The 15,204-nt window shown below is 39.3% G+C and overlaps 1 protein-coding gene across 2 annotated transcripts; it reads right to left on the reverse strand.

Moving 5' to 3' along the window:
* Positions 1–5: 5 nt before the first annotated feature.
* Positions 6–14,422, reverse strand: ZNF197 (zinc finger protein 197). 2 transcript variants are annotated; one of them, XM_031470123.2, is made up of 6 exons: positions 14,313–14,422; positions 9,408–9,885; positions 7,858–8,017; positions 7,391–7,482; positions 6,977–7,103; positions 6–3,019 (listed from the first exon to the last, which is right to left on the reverse strand). In XM_031470123.2, exons 2-6 carry the CDS (start codon positions 9,804–9,806, stop codon positions 702–704), a joined length of 3,096 nt encoding a protein of 1,031 aa, XP_031325983.2. In that variant the 5' UTR covers positions 9,807–9,885; positions 14,313–14,422; the 3' UTR covers positions 6–701. The 2 variants fall into 2 exon arrangements, with proteins under 2 accessions (XP_031325983.2, XP_031325984.2); XM_031470124.2 differs by lacking the exon at positions 14,313–14,422 and adding an exon at positions 14,142–14,248.
* Positions 14,423–15,204: the final 782 nt, after the last annotated feature.

Consider the following 15,204-nt stretch of genomic DNA (forward strand, 5'->3'; position numbering starts at 1 on the left):
CCATGTTCTGAACTTTGACCATACCTCTTATCCAACTTTATTGACAATTAAATTATTTCATAAAGTACTTTGACAATGATCCTCTCACTCAATCCTCACAACCACCATATGAGGTAGGCATTATGCCAATATTTGACTGACAGAGAAACTGAGACATAGAGGCTGACTTACCATCACCGAGCTAGAATGAGAGCCAGGGCCCAAACCTAGGTTTTCTAATTCCAAATCCAGTGTTCTTCTTAAGTTGTCCTCAAGCAGCAGACTCTTGCCCACCCAACTCCATGTTTGATATGTCTTAATCATACTGTCTATGCAGTTTCTGTACCAGTGATACTATCTTTAAAATGTACAAATCTATCTTTTCAAAAATGTCCACTTTTTAATACAAAGATATTTTTGCTATCATTTACAATGACATCATTACATCTTATAAGACAGAACCCAATTTCTTCAGAATCTTCAATTGCCCCAAAGTCCTTTTCTAGGGTCACAACAAATGGTCTGGAGCAGAGTATCTTTTAATTAGAATTTGGCTTATGTTTCTGTAGTCTTGAATGTCTAGATTAACTTTCTTCCTCATGCAACATACTTGTCTATAAAAGGGCCAATCATGATTCTTTTCCCTTATAAAAACCATATGCTACCATTCATCCAACAGTTACTTAAAGAGGCAGGAATTCTATTCCATTTTGCATATAATATTAGATTTTCTGAATCTCTATCTTGGATTCATTGGCATTTTGAAGCCAAGAGAATTCCTCCACAGAATGGATTTTCTGTTGAAGATGAAGGTTTGAAGTCTGAGAGAATTCTTTTTCAGACTCATCACATTCACAGTTTTTTTCATCTGTATGAATTTTCTGATGTACAGTTAGGTTTTTTCTTTGCCTAAAAACTTTACTACAATCATTACACCCATATGGTTTCTCCCCTGTGTGGATTCTCTGGTGGCCAACTAAATTCCTCTTAGAAGTAAAAGATTTTCTACACTTCTCACACTCATATGGTTTTTCCCCAGTGTGCATTCTCTGATGTACAACAAGGTTTTTATTCTGACTGAAGTCTTTCCCACACTCATTACATTTATAAGGTTTCTCTCCAGTATGGATTCTTTGATGCACCATAAGATTTCTACTAGAGGTAAGGACTTTTCTACATATATGACATTCATAGGTTTTTTCCCCACTGTGAATTCTTTGATGTTCAATAAGATTTCTGTTGTAAGTAAAGCCTTTCCCACACTCATTACATGCATAGGGCTTCTCACCAGTGTGGATTCTCTGATGGGCTGTAAGGTTTGAGCGGTAGCTGAAGACCTTACCACAGTCATTGCATTTGTAAGACTTTTCCCTTGTGTGAATCCTCTGATGTCCAATGAGGCTTTTCTTCAGGATGAAGCATTTGCCACACTCATTACATTCATAGGGTTTCTCACCACTGTGGATTCTCTTATGTTCAATGAGGTTTCTGTTAGAACTGAAAGCTCTTCCACACTCACTGCATTCAAAGGGCTTTTCCCCGGTGTGGATTCTCCTATGAACGAGCAGGCTTGAATTGTAACTGAAAGCCTTCCCACAGTCCTCACATTTGTAGGCTTTCTCCTGTGTATGGAGCTTCTGATGGACCATGAAACTTTTGCTCATAATGAAGGTTTTTCCACACTCTCGACATTCATAGGGCTTCTCCCCATTGTGGAGTCTCTCGTGGTCAATGAGGTTTCTGTTAGAACCAAACACCTTGCCACAGTCTTTACATTCGTAGAGATTCTCTCCAGTGTGGAACCTCTGATGTAAAATAAGGCTCTTTTTCAGAATGAAAACTTTCCCACATTCATTACATTCGTAGGGCTTCTCGCCATTGTGGAGTCTCTGATGGTCAAAAAGGTAAGCACTCTGGGTGAAGGCTTTCCCGCACTCAGTACACTTGTAAGGCTTCTCTCTGCTGTGCATCCTCTTGTGGTCGATGAGGTTTGACTTACAAGTAAAAATCTTCCCACACTTTTTACAACCAAAGGTCTTCTTTTCTGTGTGAACTCTCTGGTGTAAGAGGAGGCTTTTGCTTCGAATGAAAACTTTCCCACATTCTTTGCATTTATACGGGTTCTCTGCACTGTGGAGCCGCTGATGGTCAACAAGGTAAGTGGTCTGGGCAAAGGTTTTTCCGCACTCGTCACATTTATAAGGCTTTTCCCCAGAGTGAATTCTTTGGTGCAGAATGAGGCTCTTCTTCAGAATGAAAGCTTTCTGACACTTGTTACATTTATAAGGTTCTTCTCCTTTATGGAGCCTCTGGTGGTCAATGAGGTAAGCATTTTGAGAGAAAACCTTCCCACACTCATTACATTTATAAGGTCTCTCCCCAGAATGGCGCCTTAGATGTATAATAAGGCCTGAATGCCTATAGAAGCCCTTTCCACACTCCTTACATTTATAGGGTTTCTCCCCTGTGTGGATTCTCTGATGGTTTAGAAGGTAAGCACTTTGAGAGAAGGCTTTCCCACATTCGTTACATTTATAAGGCTTCTCTCCAGAATGGTTCCGTAAATGCATTAGAAGGCTTGAGCGCTGAGTAAAGCCTTTTCCACACTCTTTACACTTATGAGGCTTCTCCCCAGTGTGGATTCTCCGATGGTTTATAAGATGGGAGATTTTATTGAAATGCTTACAACATATATCACATTTATTTAACTTCTTTCCTTCAGTGCCTACTAAACTTTCAGAAAGAGCAGAATCTAAAGTCAAGCTCTCTCCAAATTCCTTCCACTTTTGGTTCCGTCTTTCTGGTAGAGTCCTTTTCTTCTTGTCTTGTTCACACAGGGAAACTTTCTTCGGTGTATTTCTTTCCCTTGTTTCATTTCCCCACTGACTTGCCAAAACCTGCCATTCACAATCTTCCTCAAAGTCAAGAACCTTGGGAACACCTCCTTGAAGTCTTTTTGATGTTCCTTTATGAGAATCTGCTCTTTGAGATATGCTTGACTTTGATGTCACCTCCTCATTCTCAGTCATGGTCTCCCATTCTGGTAAAAGGAATTAAAAACGTGAATGTTACCATTAGTGAGAATAAGATCTTCAAATGACTCTAAAACAAGCTAAAAGGATACTGTTATATGCATACAAAAAAAAGAGACTTTTCATTAAATGAAGGTACAAAGCAGAAGGCTACACTGACAGAATGTTGTAAATGGATTAACACAGAATTCATTCTGAGATACTTCTAAGCTGTTTGCCTTCAGGGAGCAGGTGGAAAAATACAAAGGATGTTGAAAAACAAATGTAAGGAAGACCCAGAGAAAGAACATGTGATCTTCTGTAGGTGGTTCACATCTGAGTCTCAAGAAGTTGGGTGGAATAGAACCATTTCACTTATAAAGAACTGTCTTTTTATTTTCTTCATGCTAGGAAGATGGGGACTCCAAAAGAAAGAAAATACACCCCAAAACTCTGAAAGCAATCGTTAATTTTTGAAGAGTCAAGTGCATAAACACTTTTTAATTACTCGAAAGCAGTTAACCTACAGAAAAAAAAAACACTAAAAAGCAACTTACTGCTTAGAATTTATATATATCTCCCATTATTCCTTTAAAAATTGAGAAATGGAAATTTTAAAATTCATTTCACAAAATATCAGGTCTGGGTTAGACTCCCTCACTTAATTAGACATAAAAGAGAATAAACATAGAATGAAAAGAAAAAATATAGAGACACTAAAAACTATGAAAACATCTATAAAATAATGAGGCTAAACTATTTAACCTCCTTTCTACTCCAACATTCTCAAACATTTTAAAAATATGAAATTATATACATTTCAAATGTTTTGGAAACTTATTTTCACCATCCAAATATGAGAAAAATTATAAACTAGTTCCCCCAAATTATCTAATAAGCAAAATTATATAAATAATAGTAACATTATCTTCTATTTGAGTATAAAAACACTATTCTTCTACCTAAACAGAGAGAAAAAACATGGGATTCCACTCTAAGGTATATATCCAAGAGAAATGAAAACATACATACACACAAAAACTTGTACACAAATGCTCACAGTAGCATTATTCATAATAGCCCAAAAGTTTACCATGGGGAAAGGGAGTGGGAAGGGATAAACTGGGAGTTTGAGATTTGCAGATACTAACTACTATATACAAAATAGATAAACAATAAGTTTCTTCTGTATAGCACAGGGGACTTTATTTAATATCTTGTAGTAACCTATAATGAAAAAGAAAATGAAAACAAATATACGTATGTATGTGCATGACTGAAATATTATGCTGTACACCAGAAACTGACACAACATTATAAACTGACTATATGTCAATAAAAAAAAAAATAAAAGTTTTCAACAACAAAAAATAAATTAAATAAAAGCCCAAAGGTGGAAGTAAACTAAATGTCCATCAATTGATGAATGGATCAACAAAATGTGACCTATCCATAAAATGGATAAGCCATCTGGGAGATTGCTTTTCTACCAGCTTATCAATGCATGGAAACTGAGTGCACAAAACGGGCATATTTAATAGTGTCACAGTCTACCCCTAAGTCAAAACACCACGGTCTATGTAGCATTCTCTCTATCTTGGGGAATTTAATTGTATTCAACTTTTAACCATTATAAATACCTTGCTGGGACTAACTTTAGACATATTTATTTTCCCTCTTTCTGAACCATTTCCTTAAGATATATTCCTCAAATCAGAATTATTAGGTCAAAGGGCATAAACAACTTGGTATTTGCCCAAAGCCCCAACAACACTGTAGTTAGAGTATATCTTACTTGTTAAGGAAACTTCTCTTTCCTCAAAGAGCTATAATAAATAAGGAATACCATTTTCTTCTTACTTTTAAAGTTTAACTCTTAGACCCACCTGGAACCTATTTGGCTTGTAGCATGAGGTATGGATCCATGGTGAGTGTTGTTCATAAAATTAATCAATTAACACATAAAGCATGTTTTAAAATTCTTAAAAAAAAAAGGATAATTGAGTAAATAGCATTAGAACTACTGAAAGCCACTTGGGTTAAAAAAGAAGCAAACAAACAAACTGGATTCCTATGTCACTCTGTATATCAGGATAAATTTTAGATGTATTAAAGCTTAAATGTAAAAATGAAACAATAAAAATATCTGAAGAAAATGTAGGAGATTTAAAAAAAATATTTTATGGAGAAGGAGACCATAAAGGAAAATACTGCTATTTGACTACATTAAAGACTTTCTAAGGCTTAAAAAACGACAATTCATAAATAACAGTGAAAGGCAAACAAATGGGAAAACGTGCAGCATTTGACAAAGGATTAGTGGTTTGAATAAAGAAATATGTAAGAAGAATATAAGAATAAAATGACCACTAAACATGTGAAAAGACTTGAATCACACTAATAATCAAATAAATGAAGGAAAAATAAACAAAAGATAATATTCTCCATCTAGCTAGCAAACATTTAAAACACTGACCAAATCATAAACATACAGGGGAAATGGGCCCTCTTGTGCTCTCTTTGTGGAAGTGTAAATTGGTACATCACTGATAGAAAGCAGTTTGGTAACATGTACAAAAATATAAAATCTACAATATGTTTGACCCACCACACCACAGCTCAGATACTAAAAGATGTATTTTCATAAATGTAAAAATATACAGTATTAGTTACTATGAACAATACAAAAATTTACCAAGGTTTCTGGGTACAAAATTAACATACAAAAATTCAATATTGTCATATATGCAAATAATAATCAATTAGAAAATATCAGAAAAGATTCCTATTCCAAAAAAAACAATGAATTAGAAATATGCAAGATCTATGTGAATGCAACTTTAAAACAGGCCTGTAACAAAGGCAGCAAGAACAAATGGGATGACATGTAATGTTTCTGAACAGAAGTTCAGTCTCAACAAGCTGTACATGTAAAGCATGATACTCAGACAATGGAATACTATGCAGCCATTTAAGCTAATACTATAAATCGGTATTTCAGCCCAAGTTAGTCTAATAGCTGATTCCTCAGTATTCAACATTGAAACAAAATCCTACTTTTCCCTTCAGGGCTGACACAAAGCTAGCTCCCTCATGGCCTTTCCTAATCCCCGGGGATGGTACAGATGCTTTGTTCTCTCCATTTCCATCTCAAGAGGCTTATGCCACTCCAGTACCAATTATTTCACTCTGCTTTGTTTATTCTTTTTATGTTCATCTCCCAAATCATGCTACTTAAGGGTAGAATCACATCACTTCTACAGCTGGCATTATTACATAGTAGGTGTTTTGTTTGTTGGAAGTATAATGGTTTTTTTAAAAAGTACTTTTATTACTAATCAAAGAAATCTACTTGAAAATAGATACTATAACTTAAAAATTATATTAGCAACAATTTAAAAGAATGAGATTACTCAGTATCAGTGGAGGCAGAGCCAAAGGAGCATTATGTACAGCTGGTAAGAGCAGAGAGGACTGAGATCACTAGGCACAGCAATGTGGCAGTACGAAGCAAGTCTTAAAACAATCTCTTAGGCCTAGCAATTCTATTTCTAAAAAATGAGGAAAGAAAAAAAAAACACCCCTAAGGCACAGGGTTAGATAGATGATTATTATGGCAATTATTTAAAAAAGGAAGTGGCTAACTAAATTATGACAAATTATATAGCCAATACAGATAATACTTGCAAACAATTTGTAATAATACGAGAGTGAGGCAAATGCAAAGAAAGCAAGCTATAAAACTGTACACATACACACACACCCTCTTAAAACAATGTAAGAAAAATCTCAAAACAGAGAAAAAGCCAGAAAGGTAATATATCAAAATTTTGATAGTAGTTTGTTTGCAAATAGTGGGTTTTAAAAAGCTTTTTTATTCTAATATTCTGTGTTTTCCAAAATAAGATATACTACTTTCATAATTAAAAAAACAAACAAAAGCTGATGGAATCAAGGTAACAATTATGGGGAGAAAGGGTCTTTACCTAAGGAAGTCACATTTCCATAATTCTCCAGCATTACATCCCAGTACAAGGCCCTCTGAATTGGGCCCAGGCAGGCCCATTCCTCCGAAGTAAAGCACACTGATACCTCCTCAAACATCACCAATTCCTGAAATAAAAGGTATGTGTGAGATTACCCATGCCCAAGAGCTCCCCTACGGAAAGGTCCCTTTCACTTCCCGGGAAAAGACACGTTGTCAGGCCTTGAGGTGGGCAAGGGCTTTCAGGGAGACATAAGGAGACCCTACATGAAGTCTGCCTTTCAGTAGCATGGCCCTTGACTTAGAAGTGGGAACTAACTGGACGCCTAAGCACTAGGATGAGAGAGGATATACTGCAGCCACAATTAGGTAGTGCAGACAGAGCCTTAGCAAGAAAAGAGGATGCAAACTTTACCTGAGGCTGGGCTGTCAGGAGCATCAGAGCCATTAACTGATTTCTTGGGTTCTCTTCCTGGGAAAGGGTAGAAGCTTCAGGGGCAGGAGAATCTGAAGGAGGAGGAAAAGTTGCATATGAGATTACTGTTGTTCCTGCCCACGACTCCAAGGCCTATATCCTTACCTTATGTAAGCCAGGAATTCAAAAAGGCCCAGGACTCCCAGAAGTAGGCAATGATGGCTACAAAATGACCTACAAATCTTTTCTGATCCCCATGTGCAGGGCTGGAATAGCACAAGGAGTTGCAATAAGAATGCAGAAAAGGTCAGAAGGACCCAGGGAAGGATAAAAGGGAGAACAGGAAAGAGCTTGATACCATAAGGGATTCATTTAAGGGCAGGAGAGGAAGCAACTAACAGGAGTAGGGGGATGAGCCTTGGTAAGAGTCCTGAGAAAGTCCAAAGCCAGAGCCACTGAGTAAGTACCATGCTGAGGATCCTGGAGCAAGCTGAACACCACTGGGTCAGTAAGAGGATTTGAGCAAATTTCAGCTGATATGTGGCTGCCAGTGGGTGTATGAAGTGCTATTCCTGGAGTGCTCATCCCCTCCTGGGCAGTGTCCTGGTCCTGGACAAGGACTGGAACCTGGGGACAAGCAGAACAAAATAACTGGTTCTTTCTGTACCTCCAGAAAATGGACTCACCTAACCACCATGGACCTCTTTTTGCCCATAATCTAGAACTGTGAGATGAGAGTGACCCATCTCAAGTATGGAGCATCAAACAGCAGTAAAGCTTTGCCTTGAGAACAGTGGTGCTGCCCTCTAGCCCCACTCATGGCACTGGTGACCTCTCACAGAGGAGCCCGAACAGAGGGCTAGAAACAGACCTGGGTGTGGGTTAAGGAGGGAATGGGAAGCAACAAGCAATTAAGAGAATGGGTTTTAGCTTCAGACTGTGTTTTAGATAAAACCTGGGTTCAATATAGTCTTCTACTAATTCACCCCTTTACATAACCCTTCCTGCTCCAATAGAAGGAACACTAGAGTAGAAGTCCAGACATGTGGTTGTGCTGCTAGCTAGATGCCTCACCTAAGGCAATGCAGTGAACCTTTTTCTGCCTCTGTTTTCTTATCTTTCAAATGAGAAAGATGGATTACTGATAAGGACTGAAATACATAGCTCGAAAATTCTTCATTTTATGCTTAAATCAAGCCCATCCTTGGTGCTGCTCCCAAGTTTATTTTTTTTTAACTTTTTTTGGGGGGGGTGGGGGAGGTAATAGGCTTATTTATTTATTTAGGTTTATTTACTTTTTTAATGGAGGTTCTGGGGATTGAACATAGGAACTCATGCATGCGAGGCATGCACTTGGCCACTGAATTATACCCTCCCCACCAAGTTTAAGTTATATTTTAGACTTTTTACATAGAAATGTTTCTACTGGTCTCTAGATTGACAGAAAGAGACCTAAAACACTAGAAACTATATTAAGATCCTAATTTAATAGCCAAGGATATAAAATCTTATCAGAGGCAAATATCTGAACCCAATCCCTTGGCTCACAGAATCCCCAGTAGGGGCACACATGGGGGCGGGGTGGGGAAGGTCTTTCCAGATCTAGAAAGCTTCATTCCTGCTCTCCCACAGACTTATAAACTTCAGGCTTACAACATCACCCTAAACAGACTTACACAAAATATACACATGCTTCCGTTTAGAGGAACACTTACATTACGTTCTTTAGGTTCCTGAACCAAACTCAGCATTAGCAAGCATCACCCAGGGAGACAAAGCAGAGTCAATGCCTTTGTGTTGAATCTGAATTGGCCCAAAGACCCCAATTATTAATCCATTTCTCTGCAAAGATACTCTATGTCTGAACAGTTCACAAACCTGCTTTAATTAGTATTACTGTTGCTAATGAGTTATTAGCTGTTGATGAAAATCACAGGATCATCCTCTATCCCAGCCTGTCCTGCTTCAATTGCCTCCCTCCTTCCACCCCAAACTCTTTCCCCTCCCCTTTTCTCACTTTTAGTGCTGGCCCATCAAGGTCTTTCTGCAGCTCCTCTACCAGGGCCACAGCCTCCTCACCACTCCCGGGGCGATGGATCTGCACCCAGGTCCGTATCTCTCCAGGCAGGATGCTCAGGAACTGCTCCAGCACCAGCAGCTCCAGGATCTGGGCCTTGGTGCGTGCTTCTGGTCTCAGCCACCGGCGACAGAGCTCCCTGAGTCGGCTCAGTGCCTCCTGGGGTCCAGATGTCTCATGGTAACGTAACTGTCTAAAGTGCAGGTGGGAGGTCTCCCAAACAGAAGAGCTGCTCCCTTGGAAGCTGGTTCCCCATTTCCAAGTATCATCCTTCCCTTTAACAAGGCCCTCTTGTCTCAGAGCACTGTGGGACCAACTGTCTCTTGTCATTGTTGTCATTTAAGAAAGTCTCCTCTCCAGGGCCCCTCGATCCTTGCTTGACTTCTTCCTTAGAGCTTGGAGAACACCATCTACAAGACTTCAAGAAATCATTGTTAAAGTTAACCCAGAGAAACAACCAGGTTTTCCAGAGCCCAGTTAGCCCCCAGTAATGAAGAGAACCTCCCTGAATGCCAGGTTCTGGGCTCTGGGCAGTGCCTCCTCTGACCGAAGCCCCTTCGCAAGACTAGGGACCCTGATGTTCATGTCACCCAGACCACTGCTGATACCAAAGGCATGAAATTCCTTTGGTCTTTATTCACAGTGCCGTCTCCACCTAATTACAATAAATCCTTTATTTACCATCCTAACAATGGGCATCCTGGCTATTTCTGTGTGACCCTGAACAAGTTACCTTACTTCTAAGTCTCAGTTTCTTAATCTGTAAAATAGGGGTAGTAACAACAGTTCCTACTTCATAGACTTGCTGGAAAAATGTGATGTGAAATACATTTCAGGTTTTTGAACAATGTCTGGTATATGGACTCATGTTAATCATTATCCTTCTGTAACTAGCACTCTTTCCTATGATCCACAGAATCAAAAAGCAATCATGTTTTATTCCTAATACACCTGAGATAAAATCCCAGCAACTTCTCAACTGACAGAGGCTACATAAGTTCTGTGTAGCTTTACTGTACATACTTTAGATGGTCTGAAAAGTGTTCATTCTGTTAATCCAAATATTTGGATAAATTTGAATAAGGTTTTATTACACAGAACTTAGGCTTCTGCTCTCTTGAAATCTTGTTTTTCAGAATGACATTTATTTTTCCTATTACAGAGCAGAAAATCTGTAAAACCACAAAACACATAAAAACCAGAGAATAATCATTGTTATTGTTCTTCCAGTCCTTTCTCTATGCACCTATCTGGATCACAAGATTGGATCCAAATGTACTGCTTTATAATTTGCTTTTCACACACATTATGTTGTGATCATAATATCAAATATTCTTCATCACCACTTTTAAGAGTATATGAACCCACTCATACTTAAGTAGTCCCCTACTGTTAGACATTTATTTATAGCTTTCCCATATTATAAATTAAGCTTCAGTGACCATCCTTGCTTATGAATTTTTGGTCTCTGCTTATATCTCCAAGGAAAATTCCAGAAAAAAAAATTATTGGGCCTAAAGGTACTGTTATCCTCCACTTTCTGAAAGTTCACTTTATGTCAGTTTGCTTTTATGCAAAACCTATATATTAGTACCTGTTTTCACTAACCAAAAGAAATCCAAAGAGGATGTTCGCTTTTACAAAAAAAGTCAAAAAGTTAAAATAGAGTTCAGCGTTTGTTTTGCAGGGAGCTGTTATAGAGGCAGCACGTATCCCAAGCAGTGAGAGTGGTGCTGCTAAGCTCCTTCCCTGGAAACTACCCTCAGCGTCTCAGCAACAAGCCACCAGAGCTTCAAACTGTGTCTGTGAGCATCTGGGAGCATAAATCTAGTTTTATTCTGTGCATCTGTTAGCAAGACATGTCCGAAGGTAATTGTTTCTTTGCTTTATGCAATTTCAGCTTATGAAAGGTTTCATAAGAACACTCTACTTTCAGATATTGGGGGAAATTTAGAGTCTAAACACATAATTAAGTTCTACATTAAACAGCAGTAAGGATAGAACAACTGAGAAAAACGGTTCTGATTGGTTCTTTGGTAACTGATCTGGGGGTGATGGAAAGGAATTTTAAAAAAAGGATTTCCATCCCATGTTCACAGATAAGAAGACTCAATATTGTCAAAGTACCAGTTCTCCTCAACTTTATCTATAGATTCAATGCAACAACAATCAAAATCTCAGCAAGTTATTTTGTGGATATTGACAAACTGATTCTAAAGTTCATATAGAAAGGCAAAAGACCCAGAATAACTAACACAATATTGAAGGAGAAGAACAAAGTTGAGGGACTGACACTACCTCACATCAACACTTAGTATAAAGCTACAGTGATCAAGAAAGTGTGGTATTGGCAAAAGAGTAGACAAATCAATGGAACAGAATAGAGAGCCCAGAAATAGGCCCACATGAGAGTCAAGGCAATACAATGAAGAAAACACAGTCTTTTCCACAAGTGGTGCTGGTTCAACCATACTTTCACGTGCAAGAAATCAATCTAGATAGACATTACACCTTTCACAAAAATTAACTCAAAATGGATCATTGACCTAAATGTAAAATGCAAAACTATAAAACTCCTAGAAGATAACCTAGGAAAAAAAACCTAGATGACCTTGGGTATAGTGATAGCTTTTTAGATACAAACAAAAGGCATGGTCCATGCAAGAAATAATAAGCTGGACTTCATTAAAATTTAAAAACTCTGCTCTGCAAAAGGCAATGTCAAGAATGAGAAGACAAGCTACAGCCTGAGAGAAAATATTTGCAAAAGACACACATATCTGATAAAGGACTATTATCCTTTATATATTTTATACAAAGAACTCTTAAAATTCAACAATAAGAAAACAAACAACTCAATTAAAATATGGCCCAAAAACCTAAACACACAACTCACCAAAGAAGTTATACAGATTCCAAATAACTGCATGAAAATGCAGTCCACATCACATGTTATCAGGCAAATGCAAATGAAAACAACCAGATACCATTACATACTATTAGAATGGCCAAAATCCAGAACACTGGCAACACCAAGTGCTGGTGAAGATGTGGAGCAACAGGAACTCTCATTTATTGCTGGTGGGAATGCAAAACGAAGATTCGCTATGGAAGACAGTTCGGTAGTACCTTATGAAACTAAATATAATCTTACCATAAATTTTAACAATTATGCTCCTTGCTATTCATCCAACAGAGGTGAAGACATGTTCACACAAAAGCCTGTACATAGATGTTTATAGCAACTTTATTTATAATTGCCAACACCTAGAAGCAACCAAGATGTCCTTCAATAGGTGGATGGATAAACTGTAGAACATCCAGGCAATGGAATATTATTCAGCACTAAAGAAAAATTAGCTATCAAGCCATGAAAAAATATGAAGGAAACTTAAGTACATGTTACTAAGTGAAAGAAATCTATCTGAAAATCCAATATACTGTACAATTCCAACTATATTGCATTATGGAAAAGGCAAAACCACGGAGACAGTGAAATGATCAGCGGTTGCCAGGGGCTGGAGGAGGGCAGGACGGCCAGGAAGAACACAGAGGATTTTTAGGGCAGTGAAACTATGCTGTATATTAAAATGGTGGATACATTACATCTATCATTATATATCTGTCCAAACCCATAGAATGTACAAACACAGAAAGCAAACCCTTATGTAACCTATGGACTTTGGGTGATAATAATGTGTTGATATAGGTTCACCAACTGCAACAAATGTACCACTCGTGGGGTACGTTGATGGTGGGGGAGGCTATGCAAGAGTGGGGGCAGGGAGTTCATGGGACATCTCTGTATATTCTGCTCAATTTTCCTGTGAACCTAAAACTGCTCTAAAAAAATAAAGTCTATAAATAAACAAACAAACAAACAAAAAAACCTGGGGGGAAAAGGATTTCTAAATAATTTTCTATAGTAAATTACCTGAATTCTATTTACTCTTATATTATTAACAGATACAAATAACAAAATCCTAAACATACATTTTGTTTGCTTCTTACAACAGGTTTGAGAGTCACAGTTAAAAAGAACAAAAGAAGCTTCAGAGAAGCTAAGTGATTCACTCAAGGTCACTCAACTAGATCAGTTGTGGGTGCAAATTCTGAACTCAGGGATTCAAAAACTCCAATATAACTGCATCTAAGAAAACCCAAACAACTACTCTAAAGCAATGGTTTCCAAATAATAGTTCATTATAAAGCTTTAATTTGGTTCTGGTAACCTGTAAAATGAAAATAGTAACAACCATCATACATAGTCACTGAAAGGTTGTCAATGGCCTTTTTTGCAAAAGACGGCATTTACTCTGAATTTATGGTCTTAGCACTTAAAGTGTGAAAATATATTCTTTGAAGCAATGGTGGTATGGGTGGTCCTGGTTTGCTTTTTAAATACCATTATATTACAAAATTAAAAGATGGGGAATTGGTCCATCCCTCAAAGGAAGGGAAAAAAAAAAAAAAAGCTCCCAGAAGTCTGGGAGCCCCGGCTCCAGGGGGTGTCCCAAGCTGTGTCTCAACATCAGTGTCAGAGAAGATTAAGAACGGAAAGGCCGAGCTGGGGACCCCGGCTACTGAGGGCACTGTCCTCCAAGGGGCAGTACATTCTATTGACGTGAGGACCGGTCCACAGACACACAGACTCAGGGGCGCTATCTTCAATACCTTCCCCAAGCCTCGGCCATGGCATTCACCTCAACACCGAGCTGAGGAGGGACCTGCTGGGGGTCAGGGCCGGGGAGGGGCCGGCGAGAGGTGGGCCGCCCTGGCGAGCTCAAGCCGCACCCCGGGCCGCCCTCCACGCATGCCAACCCGACCCGAGCCCACGCCGCTCACCGGGGGCTCCCGCGGCGGCTCCGGCTTTGGGGACTGCCGCCTCGGCGCCGGGACGCCGGGAGATGACACGAGAACTGGTCGCGACGGCAGCCGAGGCCCAGAATAATGGCTGACCTGCGGTAGCGCGACTTCCGGTCGCTCAGCCCTCTCCCAGTCCTGGCCCTCTAGGAACGCACATCTCTATGGTTCCTAGCTTTACCCGGTGCCGGCGAGGAAGGGCCGAGCTCCTGGGTCCTTGGGTGTTCGTTCCTCCCATCGAAAGAGTCGGGGGTGAATGTATTGCAGACCCCAAGTATGCAGAGGTGAATGACACAGCACAGGCCCTCAGGACGCTTGTTGCCTCCTGAAGGAATTGAACCTTTCTGTTTTAGTTTGCATTACAACTGAGGTTGGTAGTAATTTCTCCAAAGTCTGAATGACTTCGTGGGTGACTTTTCCCATCTATTCTTCACCCTAGTGCCAGGTCTCACAGTAAATAACATGGCTTATAAATGACTCCCTGGTGAATTCGCTTAATGTCGGTGTGTCTCTTACCCAAATGATGAGGAGCTCTGGTGTCAGGTATCAATCTAGCTGAAATTGCAAGGTCCTGTGCAGATGAGGGAGACACTGCCTCCCTGGACGGAGAAGGTCGTTGCAGTTGTCCATCACCCTGGGTAAAGTTTGGTCTGTGTAAAGGAAACGTGAACTCTGATTCTCTCTTTGGTCCTCAATCTTTTAGGTTTGGACTTCTGGAATTGTCACCCCATATATGAGACAGACCAGAAGGAGTCAAGAGCCATGTCTGCATAGATCCCACATACACTCAGCACCTAGCACAAAGCTGGAGCCATACTAGATGCTAGATGAATGTCTGTTGAATGAGCAAGGTGTTACTCTGTTTATATGTTCT

This window comes from Camelus dromedarius, chromosome 17 (assembly GCF_036321535.1).
Source record: "Camelus dromedarius isolate mCamDro1 chromosome 17, mCamDro1.pat, whole genome shotgun sequence".
NCBI classification, from domain to species: domain Eukaryota; kingdom Metazoa; phylum Chordata; class Mammalia; order Artiodactyla; family Camelidae; genus Camelus; species Camelus dromedarius.